Source organism: Neoarius graeffei, chromosome 11 (assembly GCF_027579695.1).
Source record: "Neoarius graeffei isolate fNeoGra1 chromosome 11, fNeoGra1.pri, whole genome shotgun sequence".
NCBI lineage: Eukaryota > Metazoa > Chordata > Actinopteri > Siluriformes > Ariidae > Neoarius > Neoarius graeffei.
In genome coordinates this window covers 55,377,698-55,397,731 of record NC_083579.1, presented here as the reverse complement: position 1 = coordinate 55,397,731, position 20,034 = coordinate 55,377,698, and the positions used below count along the sequence as shown (strand labels likewise).

The 20,034-nt window shown below is 42.4% G+C and overlaps 1 protein-coding gene across 1 annotated transcript in view; it reads right to left on the bottom strand.

Moving 5' to 3' along the window:
• coq6 (coenzyme Q6 monooxygenase) overlaps positions 1–20,011 on the bottom strand; it is a 34,624-nt gene extending 14,613 nt beyond the window's left edge. Inside the window, exons 1-2 of the mRNA XM_060934247.1 lie at positions 19,551–20,011; positions 12,017–12,151 (exon numbers count right to left, since the gene is read on the bottom strand). Coding sequence (XP_060790230.1) covers positions 12,017–12,151; positions 19,551–19,737 — 322 coding nt within the window. The 5' untranslated portion in view covers positions 19,738–20,011. The remainder of the gene's footprint in view (positions 1–12,016; positions 12,152–19,550) is intronic.
• Between the last annotated feature and the right edge of the window lie 23 nt (positions 20,012–20,034).

Here is a 20,034-nt window from a genome sequence, read left to right as displayed (position 1 = left end):
TGCTTGACAGATGGTGTCAAGCACTCCTGCGGCATCTTTTTCATTTGGCCTGCGTCTCATGAATGTTCTTCTTTGTGATCCAAACACCTCAAACTTGGTCTGTCCATAACGCTTTTTTCCAATCTTCCTGGGTCCAGTGTCTGTGTTGTTTTGCCCATCTCAATCTTTTCTTTTTAATTGGCCATTCTCAGATAGGGCTTTTTCTTCACAACTCTCCCTAGAAGGCCAGCTTCCTGGAGTCACCTCATCACTGTAGATGTTGAGACTGGTCTTTTGCAGGTCCCATTTACTGAAGCTGCCAGTTGAGGACCTATGAGGTGTCTGTACTTTGAGAAATACACACTAATGAATTTATCCTCTTGCACGGTTGTGCATCGGAGCCTTCCACTCCTCTTTCTATTGCAGTTAGAGCCAGTTTGCGCTGCTCTGTGAAGGGAATAGTATGCAGCATTGTAGGAGATATTAAGTTTCTTGGCAATTTCTCACATGGAATAGCCTTCATTTCTCAGAACAAGAATAGACTGATGAGTTTCAGGTGAAAGTTCTTTGTTTCTGGCCATTTTGAGTCAGTAGTCGAACCCACATTTGCTAATGCATCAGCTACTTAACTAGTCTGAGACCCCGTTTACACGTAGCCGGGTACCTATAAAAATGGATATTTATTTATGCGGTTGCACCCATCATTTATACGTAAACGGAGGTTTCAGTCACTGAAAACGGCTGCTTTCGAAAACTCCGGGCAAAGTGGAGATTTGTGAAAACTCCGTTTTCATGCCTGCGTGTAAATAGTGGAAAACGGAGTTTTCTCCGTGTTATGGGGAAAACGGAGTTTTAGCATTGTGATCTGACGGTCCCTCCTCCTTGGCTTTCAGATCTCTGGTTGGCTTTCTATTTGTTTGACATGTTTTTGACAGCCTTCCCTGGCTGTTTTTGAGCACTGTGTAAATGGAATTATTTTCTAGTACGGGGAGGAGAAGATACCCGTTTTCATAAATACCCGGCTACGTGTAAACGAAGTATGAAGAAGCCCAGTTATTGCTTCTGTAATCAGTGCAACTGTTTTCAGCTCATTATCTCTAGCCACTTTATCCTGTTCTACAGGGTAGCAGGCAAGCTGGAGCCTATCCCAGCTGACTACGGGCGAAAGGCGGGGTACACCCTGGACAAGTCGCCAGGTCATCACAGGGCTGACAGATAGACACAGACAACCATTCACACTCACATTCACACCTACGGTCAATTTAGAGTCACCAGTTAACCTAACCTGCATGTCTTTGGACTGTGGGGGAAACCGGAGCACCCGGAGGAAACCCACGCGGACACGGGGAGAACATGCAAACTCCACACAGAAAGGCCCTCGCCGGCCACGGGGCTCGAACCCAGACCTTCTTGCTGTGAGGCGACAGTGCTAACCACTACACCACCATGCTGCCCCTATTTTCAGCTGTACTAGGATAATTGCAAAAGGGTTTTCTAATGATCAATTAACCTTTTAAAGTGACAGACTTGCATTAGTGAACACAGCATTCCAATGGAACGCAAGACTAATTGTTGCTCATAATGGGCCTCTCTACATTTATACAGATATTCCATTCATTAACAGCCATTTACAACTACCATAGTCATTTACAACATCAAAAATACTGTCTAGACATTGTTAATCAATTTGATGTTATTTTAATGGACAAAACAACTGTTTTCTCTCAAAAATGAGGACATTTCTTAATGACCCTAAACTTTTGAATGGTAGCATTTTATTTAATTTTATACAGCACCCTCCACAATTATTGGCACCCCTGGTTAAGATGTGTTAAAAGCCTTAAAATAAATTCAATTTTTATTGCAGAAGCATAAATCACACACTGAAAATTGTAGAAAAATGAACCCTTAACTCAAGTGAATTAAAAAAAAAAATCCCTGACTAAGAAATAATTATTTTTCATAAAATCACCTGTTCCACAATTATTGGCACCCATAACAATTCCTAGAAAATAAATGTACCGTATTTTTCGGACTATAAGTTGCACTTTTTTTCATGGTTCGGCTGGCCATGCGACTTATACTCCGGTGCGACGTATATACGTTTTTTTTTTTCACCGCGGAATAACGAGCTGATGCCGAGTCTGACGACAGCCACGCAGAAGAAGAGGAAACGGCGCTTCGTGTGCCACTGGAATTGGCAGAGTTGTTCAGAAGCGACACCGAGGATGAGGAATTCAATGGATTTGCTGATTTGGAGTGAAATTGTCAGCTTGATAAACTTGATTGAACTGTGTTTTATTATTAATGATAGACCTATAGTTACTATAGTAGACCTATAGTAGACCTAGAGTGCTTAATTTGTGAAGTGGGAGGTCCCGGAACGCAGGAGGTGGGTGGGTCCGACGACTCAAAAAAAAAAAAGGCGGGGGGTGGTTTACTACAACTTTACGCACACGCGCTTATTGTGTGTGTAAATAATAATAATAATAATAATAATAATAATAATAATAATAATATCAGACATTATGATCTTAGAAAATGCTTTAGTGACGAACAGTTACAGACAGTAATACGTCGTGATATGTTATAAAATATTTTTTATTAGGCTATATATTATATATTAAATTTATCTTCTAAAATAACAGACTGTACTCATATCACAGCCGGTTTATTTCACCATTGGAGATCAGATCACACAAGACATGAGCTAAATGACTCATTTTAAGGATTTAAGTAGGGTATTTAAAAGCAGTGCAAGCGGGACTTCGTGGCTCAGGTGGGTAAGGCGCCATACCATAAATCCGGGGACCCGGGTTTGATTCCGACCTGCGGTCATATTCCAAGCCCTCCCTGTTTTTCTCCTACTCATTAAAAGCAGTGCCAGCAAACATAAGTGCAATCAATTCAAGTAATAGTTAAGAAATAAAGGGTTTACAAAACAAGTTGGAGAATTCATTTTAAAAATTTTAGTAAGCTTTCTTGTTTTTTTTGCCATTTTTTCCACAGCGCAAGCTAACGGCTACAAAAAACCCAGTGTTCTATTGAACGGAAGTATACACCCCATGTCCCTCCCTCTTCCCCTTTCGCATAGATTTTGTGGATGTCATAGGAGAGAAATCAACAACAGATATCAAAATCAAAACCGAACATTAAACAAATTTTTATTTACTTATTTATTTAATTTATTGTTTGATTTTTTTCCCCTTTGTGATGGTCACGGAGGTGATCTGATCCATTTAAATAGCTGCCGGAACACCGAATGAAATGAAAATAGCTGCCGGATCCGACAACGGAGGTTACGGATCTTGTTCCGTCATGTTCCGGCTCAAATTAAGCCCTGATTTTAGGCCTATAGGCTTTTGAATAACTTGATGCTACAGTACATATTCAGCCAGTTTTTCTCTGGGCTATTATAAATTATTTTGTTTTGCATTTTTAAAAATAACTCTCCTTCCAAGATGAACTTTATTCTTCGTCTCTGATGTTATGGTGTTAATGGTCTGAATAACGTTTAATGTTTTTATCTGATATGACGTTAACTGGCAGGCGCACTTTCTGCCTGTTTTTTTCTCCGAGTGGTTGTTGTTTTTTTTCACTAGACGGTTGTTTTTACTACCGTACCTGTCTTTGGAGATGATATACCTATAGCCTACTTGACCTCTGATTTGATGAAATAAAATTCGACAAAAATGAAAAATGACACTCCTCGATGATGACTACAGCTTTAATAACAAAGATGAAAGAGCCATGGGGCGATAATAAGCCCTACCGGTAAAAATATTCTAAAAGCAAACTGATTAATGCATCAGTAATAGGCTACTAATATTAGTTATAATAATAATAATAATAATAATATAGGCTATTAGTAATAACGATAGTGATAGTATTAAAGATAGTAGTAAATATTTAAAATAATCAGACTAGGCTACTTACAGGACAAAGGGCGCGTTATCACTGCTCAGCTGTTCGTTTATTAAATAAACAATGCAGTCGCGCAGTAACCACGCACCGCTTATCAGATACAATCACAGATTCTATGGATAGAATAACCCTTCAAAAAAGTGCGACTTATAGTCCGGTGCGACGTATATATGTTTTTTTCGTCTTCATAATGCATTTTTTGGCTGATGCGACTTAAACTCCAGAGCGACGTATAGTCCGGAAAATACGGTAATCGAAGCATTTCTGTCATTTCTACTGTAGTTTATAAAATTGATTAGAGTTTCTAGGAACCTTTAATTAGTAATTCATCGCATCCTGTTTCCCTGGGGTATAAATATGATGTGACACAGAGACCTATTTCTCTTATCCATTCTTCAACGTGGGAAAGACAAGAGAACACACCAAGTAAGGCAGATGTGTGTCGACCTTCATAAGTCAGGCAACGGCTACAAGGAAATAGCCACTCGCCTACATCTGCCCATATCCACAGTCAGAGCAGGGCTCGAAATTAACTTTTTTTCTTTGTGTCCCCCAGTGGTCCCGAATTCTGTGTTGTATTGTCCTGAATGGAAGCAATAGTGTCCCCATTTTTTTCCTCTCTGAAATAACCAGTGGTTAATATTATCATATGAAGTTACTATTATATTTGTAACTATGCGATTTTGAACCCTTTATATCATTTTTACAATAAGTCACAAAACACAAGTGACACATGTCCTATACATCTACTTCAAAATTAGTTATTGCATTTTCAGTTTATTAAACTTTGGCGATCTCACTGTATGAATAGATACCCATTTATTTAAAGGGGCCAACTAGCTCATTCAGAAAATGTTTCAACTCCCTACATCTGCAGTACACTTTAGTTGAAAATAAGACCCCTTTTATGTTCATTTCATCTACTTGTACCTTGAATATCTGTTGGCATTTATAAGCCCAACTTATCATTTTCACCATTACCGTTATCCATTTTTATGTAATATACCTGTTGCCCCATTCAGAGATGTTTTGAAAGCCATCAGCCATACCATCAATAGATGAAACGCCCTTGAGCAAGGCATCTACCCCAACATTGCTACAGGGACTGTAACACTGTAAAAAAACGTAAAGTCACTTCGGATAAAAGTGTCATATCATATAAGTGCAAACAAAGCAATGTAATCCAAGTTTTTTTTTTTATTGTAACCTTTAGTCATAGAAATCATTTACATTATTTACAGTGCTTAATTTCATTTTCTTTGACCTAGATAAATTTCCCATTCATTTCTATGGAATTATTTGAAAAACTACACACATTTTCAAACATCCGCTGCTCTGGCATGCTTTCACCTAGAGACATGATTCAAACTTTAAAACGTAGAGAAACTTCTCCTCTGTGGATCTGGCATTCAACTTTTTGCTAGGTTCTATACTTTTGGATCAGTCCCAGCTCAAACACCATGTGGGTTCCTGGAGAAATTCCGGCTTTATAATGGGTGTTTATTGCGTTACACACCAATGGAGCTCGTTAAGTTAGAGTGTAGAGAGCTTGGAAAAATAGCTCAAACTTTCTCATTTAAACTGTGTTTTCAGCCCCAATTTTCACTCTACACACACAATTTTCTCAAAAGTAGTAGCCACACTTGTCCTGATTCACAGAATGTGTCTACCTACACGATAGGACTTGCAGTTTTTGAATGAGAAGCCTGAAAGTGAGGAGAGGACAGCCGCGCAGCCCCATAGACTGCCATTATAAACGTGGCTGCGCTTTGACTGTTAAATCAGAAAAGCCACTCGTTTTTAACTCGTTCTAGTGTCCTCAATTTTTACACTACAGACAAAAAAAGTACATCAGTGTGTTCAGGAGACCCTTGTGGCACTCAATGTGAAATAAGTTTGTGAATATCTCCTTCTGTTTTCATGTAAACCCCGTTGTTTGGAGGGAGCGCTCTGACGGAAAGCTGCCCTTTTTGTGTGCCCCTCCCCCACCCGCACGCTGAGCAGAGAGAGACAAAAATACAGTCCAGCTCAGCTCCGGCAACTGTGACTGCTACGCGCACTGCATCACTCTCACGATTTCCCCCGGGGGAATTGTCGTCTCTAGATCTATTTTTTTTCCATTGTCCCGGGATTGTCCCAGATATGATAATTTTGTATCCCGATGACATTTTTTATGGTCCCCGGGACATCGGGACACCGTTAGTTTCGAGCGCTGAGTCAGAGGAATCATCAAGAAGTTTAAAACAACTGGAACAGTGGCAAACAAGCCTGGACGAGGATGCAAGTTTATCTTGCCACCACGCACAGTGAGGAGGATGGTAAGAGAAGTAAAAAGTTCTCCAAAGCTCACTGTTAGAGAATTGCATCAAAGAGTAGCATCTTGGGGTCACAAAGTCTCCATAACAACCATCAGGAGCCATCTACATGCCAACAAGCTGTTTGGGAGGCATGCACGGAAAAAGCCTTTTCTTACTTACAAGCATAAATGTAAATGTCTGGAGTTCGCTAAGCGGTACTGGGACTTCAACTGGGACCGTGTGCTTTGGTCAGATGAGACCAAGATAGAGCTTTTTGGCAACAAACAATATCATACATCACAAAAGAGGAGTATGTGGAAAAGCACCTCATGCCCACTGTGAAGTATGGGGGAGGATCGGTGATGCTGTGGGCCTGTTTCTCTTCTAAAGGCCCCGGGAACCTTGTTAGGGTGCATGGCATCATGAACTCTTTGAAATACCAGGACATTTTAAATCAAAATCTGGTGGCCTCTGCCCGAAAGCTGACAATGGGTCGTCACTGGGTCTTTCAGCAAGATAATGACCACCTAAACATGTGGCCAAATCTACACAAAAATGGTTCACCAGACACAAAATCAAGCTCCTCCCATGGCCATCTCAGTCCCCAGACCTCAACCCAATTGAAAACCTGTGGGGTGAGCTGAAGAGGAGAGTGCATAGGAGAGGACCCAGGACTCTGGATGATTTAGAGAGATTGTGCAAAGAGGAATGGTCGAATATCCCTCTCTCTGTATTCTCCCATCTTGTGAAATGTTATAGGAGAATATTAAGTGCTGTCTTGTTGGCAAAAGGGAATTGTACGAAGTATTAACATCAGGGGTGCCAATAATTGTGGCACACATGATTTAATGTAAAAGGATTATTTCTTAATGTGGGATTTTTTTCCCACTGAATAAATGCACTTGAATTAAAGATTGGATTTTTCTCTTTCGTTGCATTGTTGTCCTATATTATTTAAAAAAAAAATGAATTTATTAGAAGCCTAAGAACATATCTTAACGAGGGGTGCCAATAATTGTGGAGGGCGCTGTATATATGACAAATGTTTAATCAGCATTCTTGTTTTACACACACACGCCGAAAATAGCACATTATTTAAAGATATTATCAATCATTAAGCAATTTAAAGCTAGACTCTTTGTAGCATAGTATGAGAGGTCATACGACTAACAGATTTGTGCTTGGAGTTCAGGCTGTTGACTGTCTGCCTCTCTCTCATTCGCCCTGTCACACACACTCAGTTTTTATGAGATATATTCAGAGAAATCTGATCCACACTCGACATACTGAAAGTTCCAGTGCACTGACAGAAACGTAAGCCTTAGGTGTACTAAACACACTACAACAAAATTATGTCTGTGGTACAGTGAGCTTGCCAACATCCTGGAACAAGAGTGCTCCGAGAGCACAATATCCCCCGCTGGCGACTCACCCATAACTCTGTGACTGAATTGAACGAAAATGCGTATTACCGACATATAACAAAGAATCCTGTCAAGTTTCGTGAAATTCCTCCAAAAAACGTGAGAGAAGTCGATTTCAGAAGGCGAGCACCCTTCCTGGGACGGACATCGCCACAACATAATCCCCCTTCAGGCCTTTTGGCCAGCGGGGGATAAAACTTGCAAGGGAAGTTGATTTCAGAAAGCAAGCACACCTTGATGAAATTGCCAAAGTACAAGTTCGTTAATAATCAAGGGCATAACTCTGGTAAAATATGCCCAAATTAAACGAAATTTCAATATGCGTATAACTCTCAAAAACAAAGCCTTTTGCCAAGTTTGGTGAAATTCTTCTACAAATTGCTAGAGGAGTTGATTTCAGAAGAACATACACCCTCATGAAATCGTCAAAGTACAAAGTTATTTAATCAAGGGTCAAAACTCTGGTAAAGTTTTCACAAATGAAATTAAATCGCAATAGGTGTATTACGGTCAAATAACAAGGCCTTCTGCCAAGCTTCGAGAAATTCGTCCAAAAATTGAGAGAGGAGTTGATGTCAGAATGCAAGCACACCTTCATGAAATTGTGAAAGTACAAGGTTGTTCATCAAGGGCTGTAACTCTGGTAAAATGCGACCGAATTGGACAAAATAAACAATACGTGTACTACTGACATATAACAATACTTTTTGCCAAGTTTGGTGAAATTCCTCCACGAATTGTGAGAGGAGTTCATTTCAGAAGGAAAACACGCTCTCATGAAATTGTCAAAGTATAATTTTGTTAATCAAGGGCTGTAACTCTGGTAAAATGTGACCAAATTTAACGAAATTGCAATATGCGTAGTACCGACATATAAAGAATCCTGCCAAGTTTTATGAAATTCCTCCAAAAACTGTGAGAGGAGTTGATTTCAGAAGGTGAGCACCCTTCCCGGGATGGACGAAAATCGCCACGACGTAATCCCCCTTTCGGCCTTTTGGCCAGCAGGGGATAATAAACCTGGATTGCTGAAAATTGGAAAAAGTCCAGGTCATCTTTTTCAAACCTTCAACTCTCCGGTTTCTTTGAACCTGTGCTGATTGTAGCTTCAGATTCTTGGCTGACAGAAATGAAACCTGATGTGGTCTCTGCTGTTGTAGACAATCCATCTCAAGTTATGGTGCGTTATGCATGCTGAGATACTTTTCTGCTCAGCACAGGTGTAAAGATAAAGGCTAGTTATTTTAGTTATCATAACCTTCCTGTCAACACAAACCAGTCTGGCCATTCTCCTTTAACCTCTCAAAAGGACAAAAGTGACACTGGGCATACCCAACAACCTGTGTTTTCTTGCTCTCCCCCACCTCTTCCTCTCACTGTCGAGTTACATGTCGATCCTGAGACACCGGTGGTGCTGACCTCTTCCGCTCTTCAAACCTGCCTGATCCATCCTGATGTCCTACTTCTGGCTGGAGTCTCAACACATCGCTGCTGTGGAGGATGGCTCCATATGGACAGTTGAACAACGCACTTGGAAGATGGCTCTGGACACTTACAACTTTGCTATGATGGTTTAGGGCTACAATTGTCATGATAACTTTAGGACTGCAGTTGTCATGAACAATCTTGCACTCAAGTCTCCATCAACGAACAGCTGATAACTTCAACAAAACAGACTTCATGTTAAAACTATAATGAATTTTCTGGTTACACAGCTGCACTTTGTGACCATATAGGACACAGTTATAGAAGCTAGTTATTTATAATCATGCTACTGTAACTGTTATCACCCAAATGAGGATGGGTTCCATTTTGAATCTGGTTCCTCTCAAGGTTTCTTCTTCATATCATCTGAGGGAGTTTTTCCTTACCATTGTCACCTCAGGCTTACTCATCAGGGATAAATACATTTATTAGGGATAAAATTAGCTCATATGTTTGAAGTCTTTATTTTCTGTAAAGCTGATTTGCAACAATATCTGTTGTTAAAAGTGCTATATAAATAAACTGATTTGCCGCTCATCAACAAGACTTTTCTGCCTGTAGAACTGCTGCTCACTGAGTTTTTTAAAATCTTTCATCGCCTTCTGTGTAAACTCTAGAGACTGTTGCGAGTGAATATCCCAGCAAATCAGCAGTTTCCGAAATACTCAAATCTGCCTGTTTGACACCATGCCACAGTCATTTACCCCTTTTCCACCAAGGCAGTTTGAGGGCTGGTTCGGATCTGGTGCCTAACCTCAAACCAGTTCTTTGTGTTCTGACAGCAAAATGACTGGCTCTTGGTCAAGAAAACTGAGCAGCACCAACGCTTTGCTGAGCTAGAACCAGGGGGCTTGGGGGGGGTTCATTATGATCAACAAGACCAGCCAAAACTTTGTGACCACCATTTTTAAAAGAACCAGAGCTAGTATGGCGTCTAGTCCAGGGTTCCTACAGATATTTTATGTTGAATTTACTACCTTTTTATTACCTTCACAATTTTTTTTACTACCACAGCGACAATTTGGATTTGGACATTTTCTCACAATTTAACAAGGTAATCTTTGAGTGTATGTGTTAGTCCAAGTGAATGTGCTACATATAAGTTAGTGACAACTCTACCCAAAGAGTTGGATTGATGAGACAAGATAGAAAGAAAATCTGAACGTACCGGTAGTGTAACTCTTTCCCTTTGGACGCATAATAGAATCTCCCATTGCTAGGGCTACACATGGAGCAATGCATATTTGCATAAAAGAAAAACTTCCACATATAAGTTATAATTTTATTGAACTGTGAAACTGTGGCCCATAACCTCTTAACAGGTACACAGATTTGCACTAAACCTTGTGTGTCAACACTTCACATTAGGTACAAGATCTGATTACATTTTGTCGGCCAACACTTTCAAGATGGCCAACATTTTGTTTGTGGAATAATCTTTTGAACAGGTGAACAGATTTGCACAAAAAATCTTATGTGCTTAGGTACATCAACTCATTACATTTAAATCAGGTCAAATGGCAAACACGAATCCACACACACACAAAGCGCACCAGGCGCACGCACACATACATGACAAAGACAAGACACACACCCTAAAGATACAAAACACACATAACCCAAGCCCTATTTTGGCAGTCTCTCAACACATTGCCAAGTTTGCTTAAGATAGTCATTTGCACCAGTCCTGTAGTCATGAAGGCCTGTGGGCAGAGTCAACACCTTCCTCCCAGAGATCAGTGTTTTACAGGGTTAATCTTAATCATTTGAACAGTTCAACAGATTTGCTCATCACATTTTGGATGCCTCAAATGGCGCACGCACAACGCACCAGGCGCGCGCACGCGCACACACAACGCATTACATGTGCCTCAGTTGTTTGACCTTTTCTTCGATCAACTTTTCAATGAACGCCTCTCGCCGATTGCCATCTACCGCCTTTAGCCAGTCTTTAAAATCAGGTTCCTCCAGCCAGAGGTCTGAAAATTTGCATTTCCCCATTGTTTAATTCTCGTGCAGATGTCGCCAGTCGGGTTAACAGATAGATTCGACTAGAGCCGTATAAACAAAGTCAGTCTCGTACTAAACAATCTCTGGTATAAATTTATACTGGATTCGACCGTTATTGGAATTCAATGCGCATGCGCCACCAACTCCTCACTGCGGTCCTCCTCGATACATAAAAATAAATTCGCCAAAATGTAGTAATTTATGGATATTATGGCATGCAGGTTAATTAAACGAATTAGAAAACACATAGGCCCAGTTGGATGGGGGTCAAAAAAATTTACTACCACGTCAGATTACGTTTACTACCTTTTACTACTTTTTACTGGCCATAATTTAGCCTATTTTAATTAACTACCTTTTAAAACCCCGCAGGAGCCCTGTAGTCGACATAATCCAGTAGTCGGCCATTGTCGTTAGCATTGCTGGGAAAGCAGAGACGTATATAGAAATGTAATGGCGCGGCTATATGGTGTCTCTCTAACCCATGAAAAAGCAAATTGGTTCTTAGAGGATTCACAAACTGAACCAACTCAGAACTGGCACTAACACCAGCCCAGAACTAGCACCTAGGTCACGCTGGTGGAACGGTAGTTATCGTGATCACCTCCCCCCCATTCTGACACGGAATGTGAACATTAACTGAAGCTCTGATAATTGCATTAAATATGCAGGTGTATAGGTAGGTGTTCCTGTTAAAGCACATGATGAGTGAATGTAATGAAAGAATTAAGATAAAATTGTTAGGAAAAAAAAAATTGTCTAAAACCACATGGACTCAAACTGAACTGAATGAGATGTATACATGACTCATAAATATGACAGACGCCGGTCAAACACAGCTTGAACAGAGGAATTAAAGCATAAGTTTAAAACCAAGTGTGCTGATATGTAATATACCACTGAGGAGTGTTGCTGAGCCCGGGCTGATAGAGCTGACCCGTGTGCTGTAAACCTCTGGCACCTTGTCCATCTCTTTCTTGGGGCCAGCTTCCAGTAGAAGAATCTTTCTGCCTTTCAAATTCGGTTCAAAGCCTGAGGGGGGAAAACAGAGATTATCTCTGACATGTTTTTACCCGCACTTGTAAAATTATATTAAATCATAATTTGATTTTTTTGGTTGGTATTTTTTACCCAAAAGTATCATTATTCTATAACTGACGTATTGTCTTATCATTTGGACTTGGAGGCAGAAAATGTGGTCTTATACCATACACGTACAACACAAGCAACATCATAAAATATGTCTGTGAAAAAAGCATATCATTATTTCTGATATCTTTTATCTCCAAGTGCTTTACCCGCACTTGTAAAATTATATTAATCATAATTTGATTTTTTGGTTTGTATTTTTCATCCAAAACTATCATTATTCTGTGACTGACGTATTGTCAGTCACAGAATAATTGTGTGGGCGGCACGGTGGTGTAGTGGTTAGCACGGTCGCCTCTGAGCAAGAAGGTTCTGGGTTTGAGCCCAGCCACCGAAGACGGCCTTTCTGTGTGGAGTTTGCATGTTCTCCCCGTGTCTGCGTGGGTTTCCTCCAGGTGATCTGGTTTCCCCCACAGTCCAAAGACATGCAGTTAGGTTAACATGGGACAGCCTTGGGCCGAAGTGCCCTTGAGCAAGATACCTGACTGCTCCCCAGGCGCTGTAGTATGGCTGCCCACTGCTCTGGGTGTGCGTGCGCTGCTTCAGATGGGTTAAATGCAGAGGATGAATCTCACTGTGCTTGGAGTGTGCATGCGACAAATAAAGGTTTCTTGTTCTTTAAAAGAATTGATATATATTGATTGATATATACACACACACACACACACACCATTCCATACCCTGTAATTTCTGTACATTTATATTTGTATATTACACTTGTGTTATTTACTGCTACGCACTTCTGGTTAGATGCAATCTGCATTTTGTTGCCTTGTACCTGTGACATGTGCAATGACAAAGTTGAATCTAATCTAAAAAAAAAAAATCTAATATTTCCTTAACGATGACGAATTCTGAGTGATTTCTGGGACACAGAAGGAAGGAGTGACTGAGGCATCCATTAGGAAGCACCTGTAGTCTTGTCTCCCTGTTGGCTCCTTAGAGCACTTATAAAGGTACAGAAAAGACACGTCTGTGAAGATTCTCAGTCATCCAGGTCATAGTAAACTGTGGGTGGTAAAAGAGAGCAACCGGACTTGCTTGAAGATTCTTGAAGACGTTTCACCTCTCATCCGAAAGGCTTCTTTAGTTCTGTCTGACTGGTAGGGAGCATCAGGTATTTATCCTCTCATGGATGAAAAGCAATCCTAAGGCGTCATTGAGTCATCCTGTCGGTGTGGGTCACTGACTACGTTTACATGCACATCCAAATCGAGCTGCTGTCGGTAATCGAGCTGAAGGTCCCAGCAGGGTGCCAGAGAAATCCAATCGTACATGCACACAACTGAAATCGGGCTATTGTGTGAGGTGCATTGTGCACCCGAGCCACAGGTGGCGCTACACGCCCCATCGTGTTGGTACACTTCCGGTTGTCGTCATGAAGAAGAGCTATTCAAGAGTGTAAACAAAGTTATCAGTTCCGTGTTCTCCATTGCGCGTTTTTCTCCCGTCCATGAATTTTAATATATTCAACTCCTTAAGCTGAATGAGCATGAACTCTGTCTCCTCATTGTTCCAGAAGTGCACGTTTCTGCTTGCCTGTGGCAGTGGGGGCGTGGTCAAGCGCCGGTCTGTGACAGGAGGGCGGAGCCAGGGAAGGTGAGTGGCAGAATCACTACACCTGACGGTAATTAACCTGTGTTTGTGTGTCTTCCCAGTAACCGCGCCCTATTTAAGGAGGCAGAGGGAGAGCAGAGGGGAGAGCTCATCCCGGGACTAGAACACAGCGCGCGCGTGCGTGCGTTTCTCTCTCTCAAGAATAAAAGTAGGCTGTTAAACTGAAAAGTCTGACAATAAAAAGCCTATTAGTACCAGAAGCTTTGTCCTGCCGTCCTCTGTGCTCCACCCACACTTCAGAGAGCTCTACATCGCCATTTTCTCTTCTTCGTTTGTTCCTCCTGACCTCTTCTGCTGCTCGCTACTACTGTTGTCATGCCGACCGAGGCTGTTGTGTTTCCCGCTTGTGGTCTCGTCACTCCCGGAAGGGGCAGTAAGTAGCTCGACTACTAGCTCGATAGGGTATACATGCACTAAGTAGCTCGGCAGAAATCGCATAATCTAGGTCGTGTAGCTCGATTCCGAGAAATCAAGTTCGGTTCAATTTCAGCTGAATTAAGGTGTATACATGGCATTTTGAACTTCGATTTCAGTCGAGCAACGGCAGAAATTCGATTCTCTCTGTGTGCATGTAAACGCGCTGACTGGGGGCTGGATGTGAACGGCCTAGAGTCTCATTGAGGTGATCAAAGGATTGTTGGATGAAGAACACTCATCTTAACAACAAAGGACACTCATTTCAGGACTGCAATGTACACATTTTAGCCAGAGAGGATCGTTGGTATGAGCGAGGAGTTAAAGAAGCCATTTTTGTCAACCTGGAACGTCCATCACTGAACAGAGATGGTGGTCTAAGGCTACATCCACACGACGAGATTTTTTTTTAGCGGGTAAAAAAAATATCGCGTCCACATGGGTAACGGATCAGTAAAATATCAGGTACATATGGCAACGCAACGCTTGCTGAAAATGATGCAATACACATGCCACACCTCTACGTGCGCTGTAAGACGGTCCCATCGGAGACACCAGAACAATAGAAGAAGTAGGATGCATGCGCATAAACCCCTTCTTCTACCCGGCATCAATGAGTGAGTGCTGCTTGTTCTAGTCATGTGGTTGTGACGTCATCGTAAACAAATCCGTTCTACTCATACAGACGACTTCACAATGGCGCCGTTGCCAGATTTTTCCACTCTGGAAACCGCTCTCAAAAAATATCGTTTTGGGGCACCCAAAACACCGGTGCCGTGTGGACACCAGGCCGAAACGATAAAATTATCGGATTCACCTGAATCCGTTGCCATGTGGACAGGGCCTAAGACAGCATTTCTCAACCTTTTTTCAGTCACGGCACCCTTCAGAAGTATGCAAATTCTCAAGGCACCCCCATATAAAATATATGCAGTCACGCTGACCATACGCTGACCCTGGCAGTGACATGGGAAAGGGGGCCGTGAGACAAATTTTGATGATGCACGAGGCTGCGATGAGCTGCATTAGTGTAATTATCATTTTTTGGAATTTTAATTCTTATCTCATCATCTCTAGCTGCTTTATCCTTCTACAGGGTCGCAAGCAAGCTGGAGCCTATCCCAGCTGACTACGGGCGAAAAGCAGGGTACACCCTGGACAAGCTGGCTGGTCTAAGGGTGTATTCAGACCAGGATAGTTCGATAGTTCACTTGCTCTGGTCCGAACCAAATGTTTTTTTTTATTTTTTCATTTTGGTGCGGTTCGCTTTCACACTGTACATTTTAGTAAGCGGACCAAAATCTGTCAACAAAGCCACGCGCCCTGAGGTCGTTCAGCTATTGGTCAGAGACGACACGCGCACAAAGCGTTAAGTTCAAAAGTAGTCATGGAGGCTTTCCGTGCTGTTATTCTTTTTAATGTCATCAAAGCTATATGTTTTTTCCAGTTTTTACTGTTTTCACAATTGTGCGATTACTATGCTGTTGTACAAGTAATTTATCAACGACGACGACAAAGGGCAAGGCGTAAGGTATTAGGCAGAGACCCGTCCACCCGTAAATTTGACGGGCAATTGCCGATTTCAACGGGCAAGTATACACACAGACGGATACTGAAACGGACGATAATGCCGAAAATTTTCGCACATGAATACTCCCACATGTCATCCGATAAATCCAGTTATGTTCCGCCCACACACGGACTGGCCATCGGGAGTAGCGGGAGTTTTCCCAGTGGGCTGGTGGTTCAGCGTGGGCCGGCGGAGGAAAAAAAAAAAAAAAAAACAGTTGCGCGCTGGCCTTTAATATGATAAGCAATGTTAACAGTTTCTTTAACAAACTGTTAACATTGCTTATTACAGTTGCGCGCTGGCCTTTAATATGATAAGCAATGTTAACAGTTTGTTAAAGAAACTGTTAACATTGCTTATCATATTAAAGGCCAGCGCGCAACTGTTTTTTTTTTTTTTCTCCGCTGGCCCACACTGAACCACCAGCCCACTGGGAAAACTCCCGCTACTCCCGATGGCCAGTCCGTGTGTGGTTCCGCCATCATTTACAAATCGTAAGAAACACAGTTTAATACGAAAAATACTGAAAACTTGAAATGAAAAATCAGAATATTTCATCGTTTCCGCCATTTTGGTCCGCACTGAATCTTGTAACATGCGGACTGAATAAATCGCGAATTCTGATTGGTCGAAAATTGCCAAACACCCTGCGTTGTAGTTTCCTCTTTCTTGGCGGGAGAACCGCATTTTTTTTTGCTGACTCACTCTTCTGGATCAAGATGAATCCCAACAAACGCCCCAAATTGAATGTGACAAAAACTGATTCGTTTTTCCACAAAAAGACAGAAAAGGTATGTGTGATACATTGATTAACAAGGGGGTTTCATTGGGGTATGGTAAAATAGAATACTGTTGTTTGTTTGTTTTTATTAAATACTGTAACTAGATCAAAAGATTATATACAATTCATTGTTGTTTATTTTCTTTTCACTTTTGTTACCAAATCAGACACCATACATACATCTGATACATTCAGGAGTGAAACTGAAAAAAATACAAAGTAAAAATATGCAATATTTCTGATCAAAAATTACACGCCATTTCACCCTGAAAATGTCCTAGAATGCAGGAAATGAAGTCTACATTTCAAAAATTTTCTGGGGGGGCATGCCCCCAGACCCCCCTAGAGGGACTTCGCGCCTGCGGCGCTCGTCTTCGCACCTGCGGCGCTTATCAGGATTATATAAAATATTATTTTTGACTGGTAAATTTCTTTTTCTGCCTAATACCCTAGCAAGGCGGCTACGGAGGATAGCGCTGATGAGCGCACATCATGTTGTGACAGTTCTGGCTCTTCACGCAATAGATGAATTTCTTTTTTGCGTCGCTAGTACCGCCACTTTTTGAAAGAATGTCTCTGATTTTAATGTAGGTCTGACGGAGTTTCTTCACTTTTAGCCGACATTGTTCTGGGGAGCGCGTGAACCCCTTCTCCTTCATTTTCTCACTGAATACAGCAAACACGTCGGCATTTTTGTGTGTTCTCTCCAAAAGCTCAGATATGTGGACATCTGCCCATATATCCACAAGGGTGCGCGTTTCTTCCTCGGCCCACGTTTGCCCCCTACTCATTTTTTGTACTCGCCTACCACTGGTGACTGAACGACCCTTGACAACCGAAACAGTGTTTGCACTTTGCGGTGGAGTGTCAAGACTCTGTTTCCCATATTGCTTGACAAACGACGGAAGCTCCCGAGGTACAAAAAAGCAAAACTGTCGGGTTAGGTCCGGTCTGTTTTCACACCTCCAAAAGATCCGCACCAGGGTTCCTTTGGCCCGGACCGAGTCCGACCTTGCAGCTCGGTCTCGGTCCGCTTGTTTGGTCCGGACCAGAGTTCGGTGGTTTGTATTCAGACCAACCCAAAAGGTCCGGACCAACGGAAATTTGGTTCGTTTGGTCCGGACCAAACAACGTAGGTGTGAATACGCCCTAAGATATCATTTATCAGCCTCCTACAATGCAGTCCTTGGCACACTTCCCAGACAACTGAATGCACACCAAAACCCAGCTGTTTTCAGTGACTCACAGGAGGACAGTGAGAACCAACAACCCATTGATCACCCCAACGACTCTCTAGGCCAGGGGTGTCCAAACTGATCCATAAAGGGCCGTGTGGCTGCTGGTTTTCATTCCAACCATGCAGCAGCACACCTGACTTGGCTCATTCAAATCAACTGAACTGTCTTCACATAGGCCAAGTTTACATTAGACCATATCTGTCTCGTTTTCTTCGCGGATGCACTGTCCGTTTACATTAAAACGCCTGGAAACGGGAATCCGCCAGGGTCCACGTATTCAATCCAGATCGTGTCTGGTCCGGTGCTGTGTAAACATTGAGAATACGCGGATACGCTGTGCTGAGCTCTAGCTGGCGTCGTCATTGGACAACGTCACTGTGACATCCACCTTCCTGATTCGCTGGCGTTGGTCATGTGACGTGACTGCTGAAAAACGGCCCGGACTTCTGCCTTGTATCACCTTTCATTAAAGAGTATAAAAGTATGAAAATACTGCAAATACTGATGCAAATACTGCCCATTGTGTAGTTATGATTGTCTTTAGGCTTGCCATCCTTCCACTTGCAAGTGGTAAGTGACGCACATGCCCGATATGCACTAGGATCACACACACAGCGGCTCAGTCCCGAATCATTGCTCGTGCACTTCACTCGCGTGCTCTGTGAGCTGCGCAGGGCCGGAGTGCGCACCCTCCAGAGGGCACTCGCTGTTCAGGGCGGAGTGATTTGGAGCGCAGGATGCCTGCGGAGCCGAGCGTATCCGTGTATTGGCGTTGCTGTATGCACGCGAATCGTTTTAAAAACGTTAATCTGATGATCCGCTGATACGGTCTAATGTAAACCCCACCATAGTCAAATACTTGCAGCCACACCCACCCTTGATTAAAGGGTGGGTGTGTCAGTTGATTGAATAAGCCAAATCAGGGTGCTGCTGCATGGCTGGAATGAAAACCTACAGCCACACGGCCCTTTATGGATCAGTTTGGACACCCCTGCTCTAGGCCGTTCACACCCAGCCCCCAGTGACCCACACCGACACCTTAGGATTGCTTTTCATCCATGAGAGGATAAATACCTGATACTCCCGATTAGTCAGACAGAACTGAAGAAGCCTTTCGGAATTTGGATGAGAGGTGAAACGTCTTCAAGCAAGTCCAGATGCTCTGTTTTACCACCCACAGTTTACAGAAAAAGACATTAATTTGATCACTTGTGTATCTTTGGATAATCAGCACTTTCTGATTGGAAAATCTCTGCACAGTGCAGTGTTTTGATGGGAGATGGCTGGTTCTGGTGAAACAGTTTATCCAGAAGGGGTCATTCTGCAGGAAAGGACTGGGCTTTTCATCAGATCTGTATGCTGATTGGCCCTTGGCCACGTTTGCACCCCAGGACCCCAGAGTGCGTTTTCACTGAAACCGCAATTGCAGCTTTAAAACAGGAGGGCATTCATTCTCTGCCTCAACTAAAAACTTCCATCCAACTAAATGAGCACTTCTTCATGTTGAAAAAGCCTGGGGTCAGAGGAAAGAAAAGTGAAGGGGGGGGGGGGGGAATCAGCGTTATAACTGGGCTTTTTGGGACACGCTATACTTAAGCCAGTCGTAGGATACATTACACAGAACGAGCAGGAGGGTAAATTGGCTGTTTTGAGGAAACTCACCTAGCGAGCATGCCATAGCAGTCCCCACCATTCCTCCACCCGATATGATGATGTCGTATACACCGTTTCCCTCCTCTCCATGTTCACAGGACGAGTGAGCTGTACTGAACGCCCTCAGGCTCTTCACACGGACACACTGGCGTCCTGCTGCAGCTGCAGCCTGCTTCACTTTCACCAAAGCAAACATGCCCCCTGTTAAACCACACACAGCCTGCTCGGGTTAAAGCCAAAGCCTAACAACAACAACCCCAAACTGTCCTTCAAACTGCTCTGTTATTGACAATAACGCTTTAACTTTTCTTCATCGAGCCATATTGATACAACCGCTCACATAAGAGTCCAGCACTTCCTGTTTTACGAGCCAGGGAAATTAAAATAAAATAATTTCAGTGGAAACATTAAATTTCATGAATGGTTATTATGCGAACAATCCAAGTCGTTACACGACACTATCATCCTTGTGTTATTGGTCAGAACTGTTGGA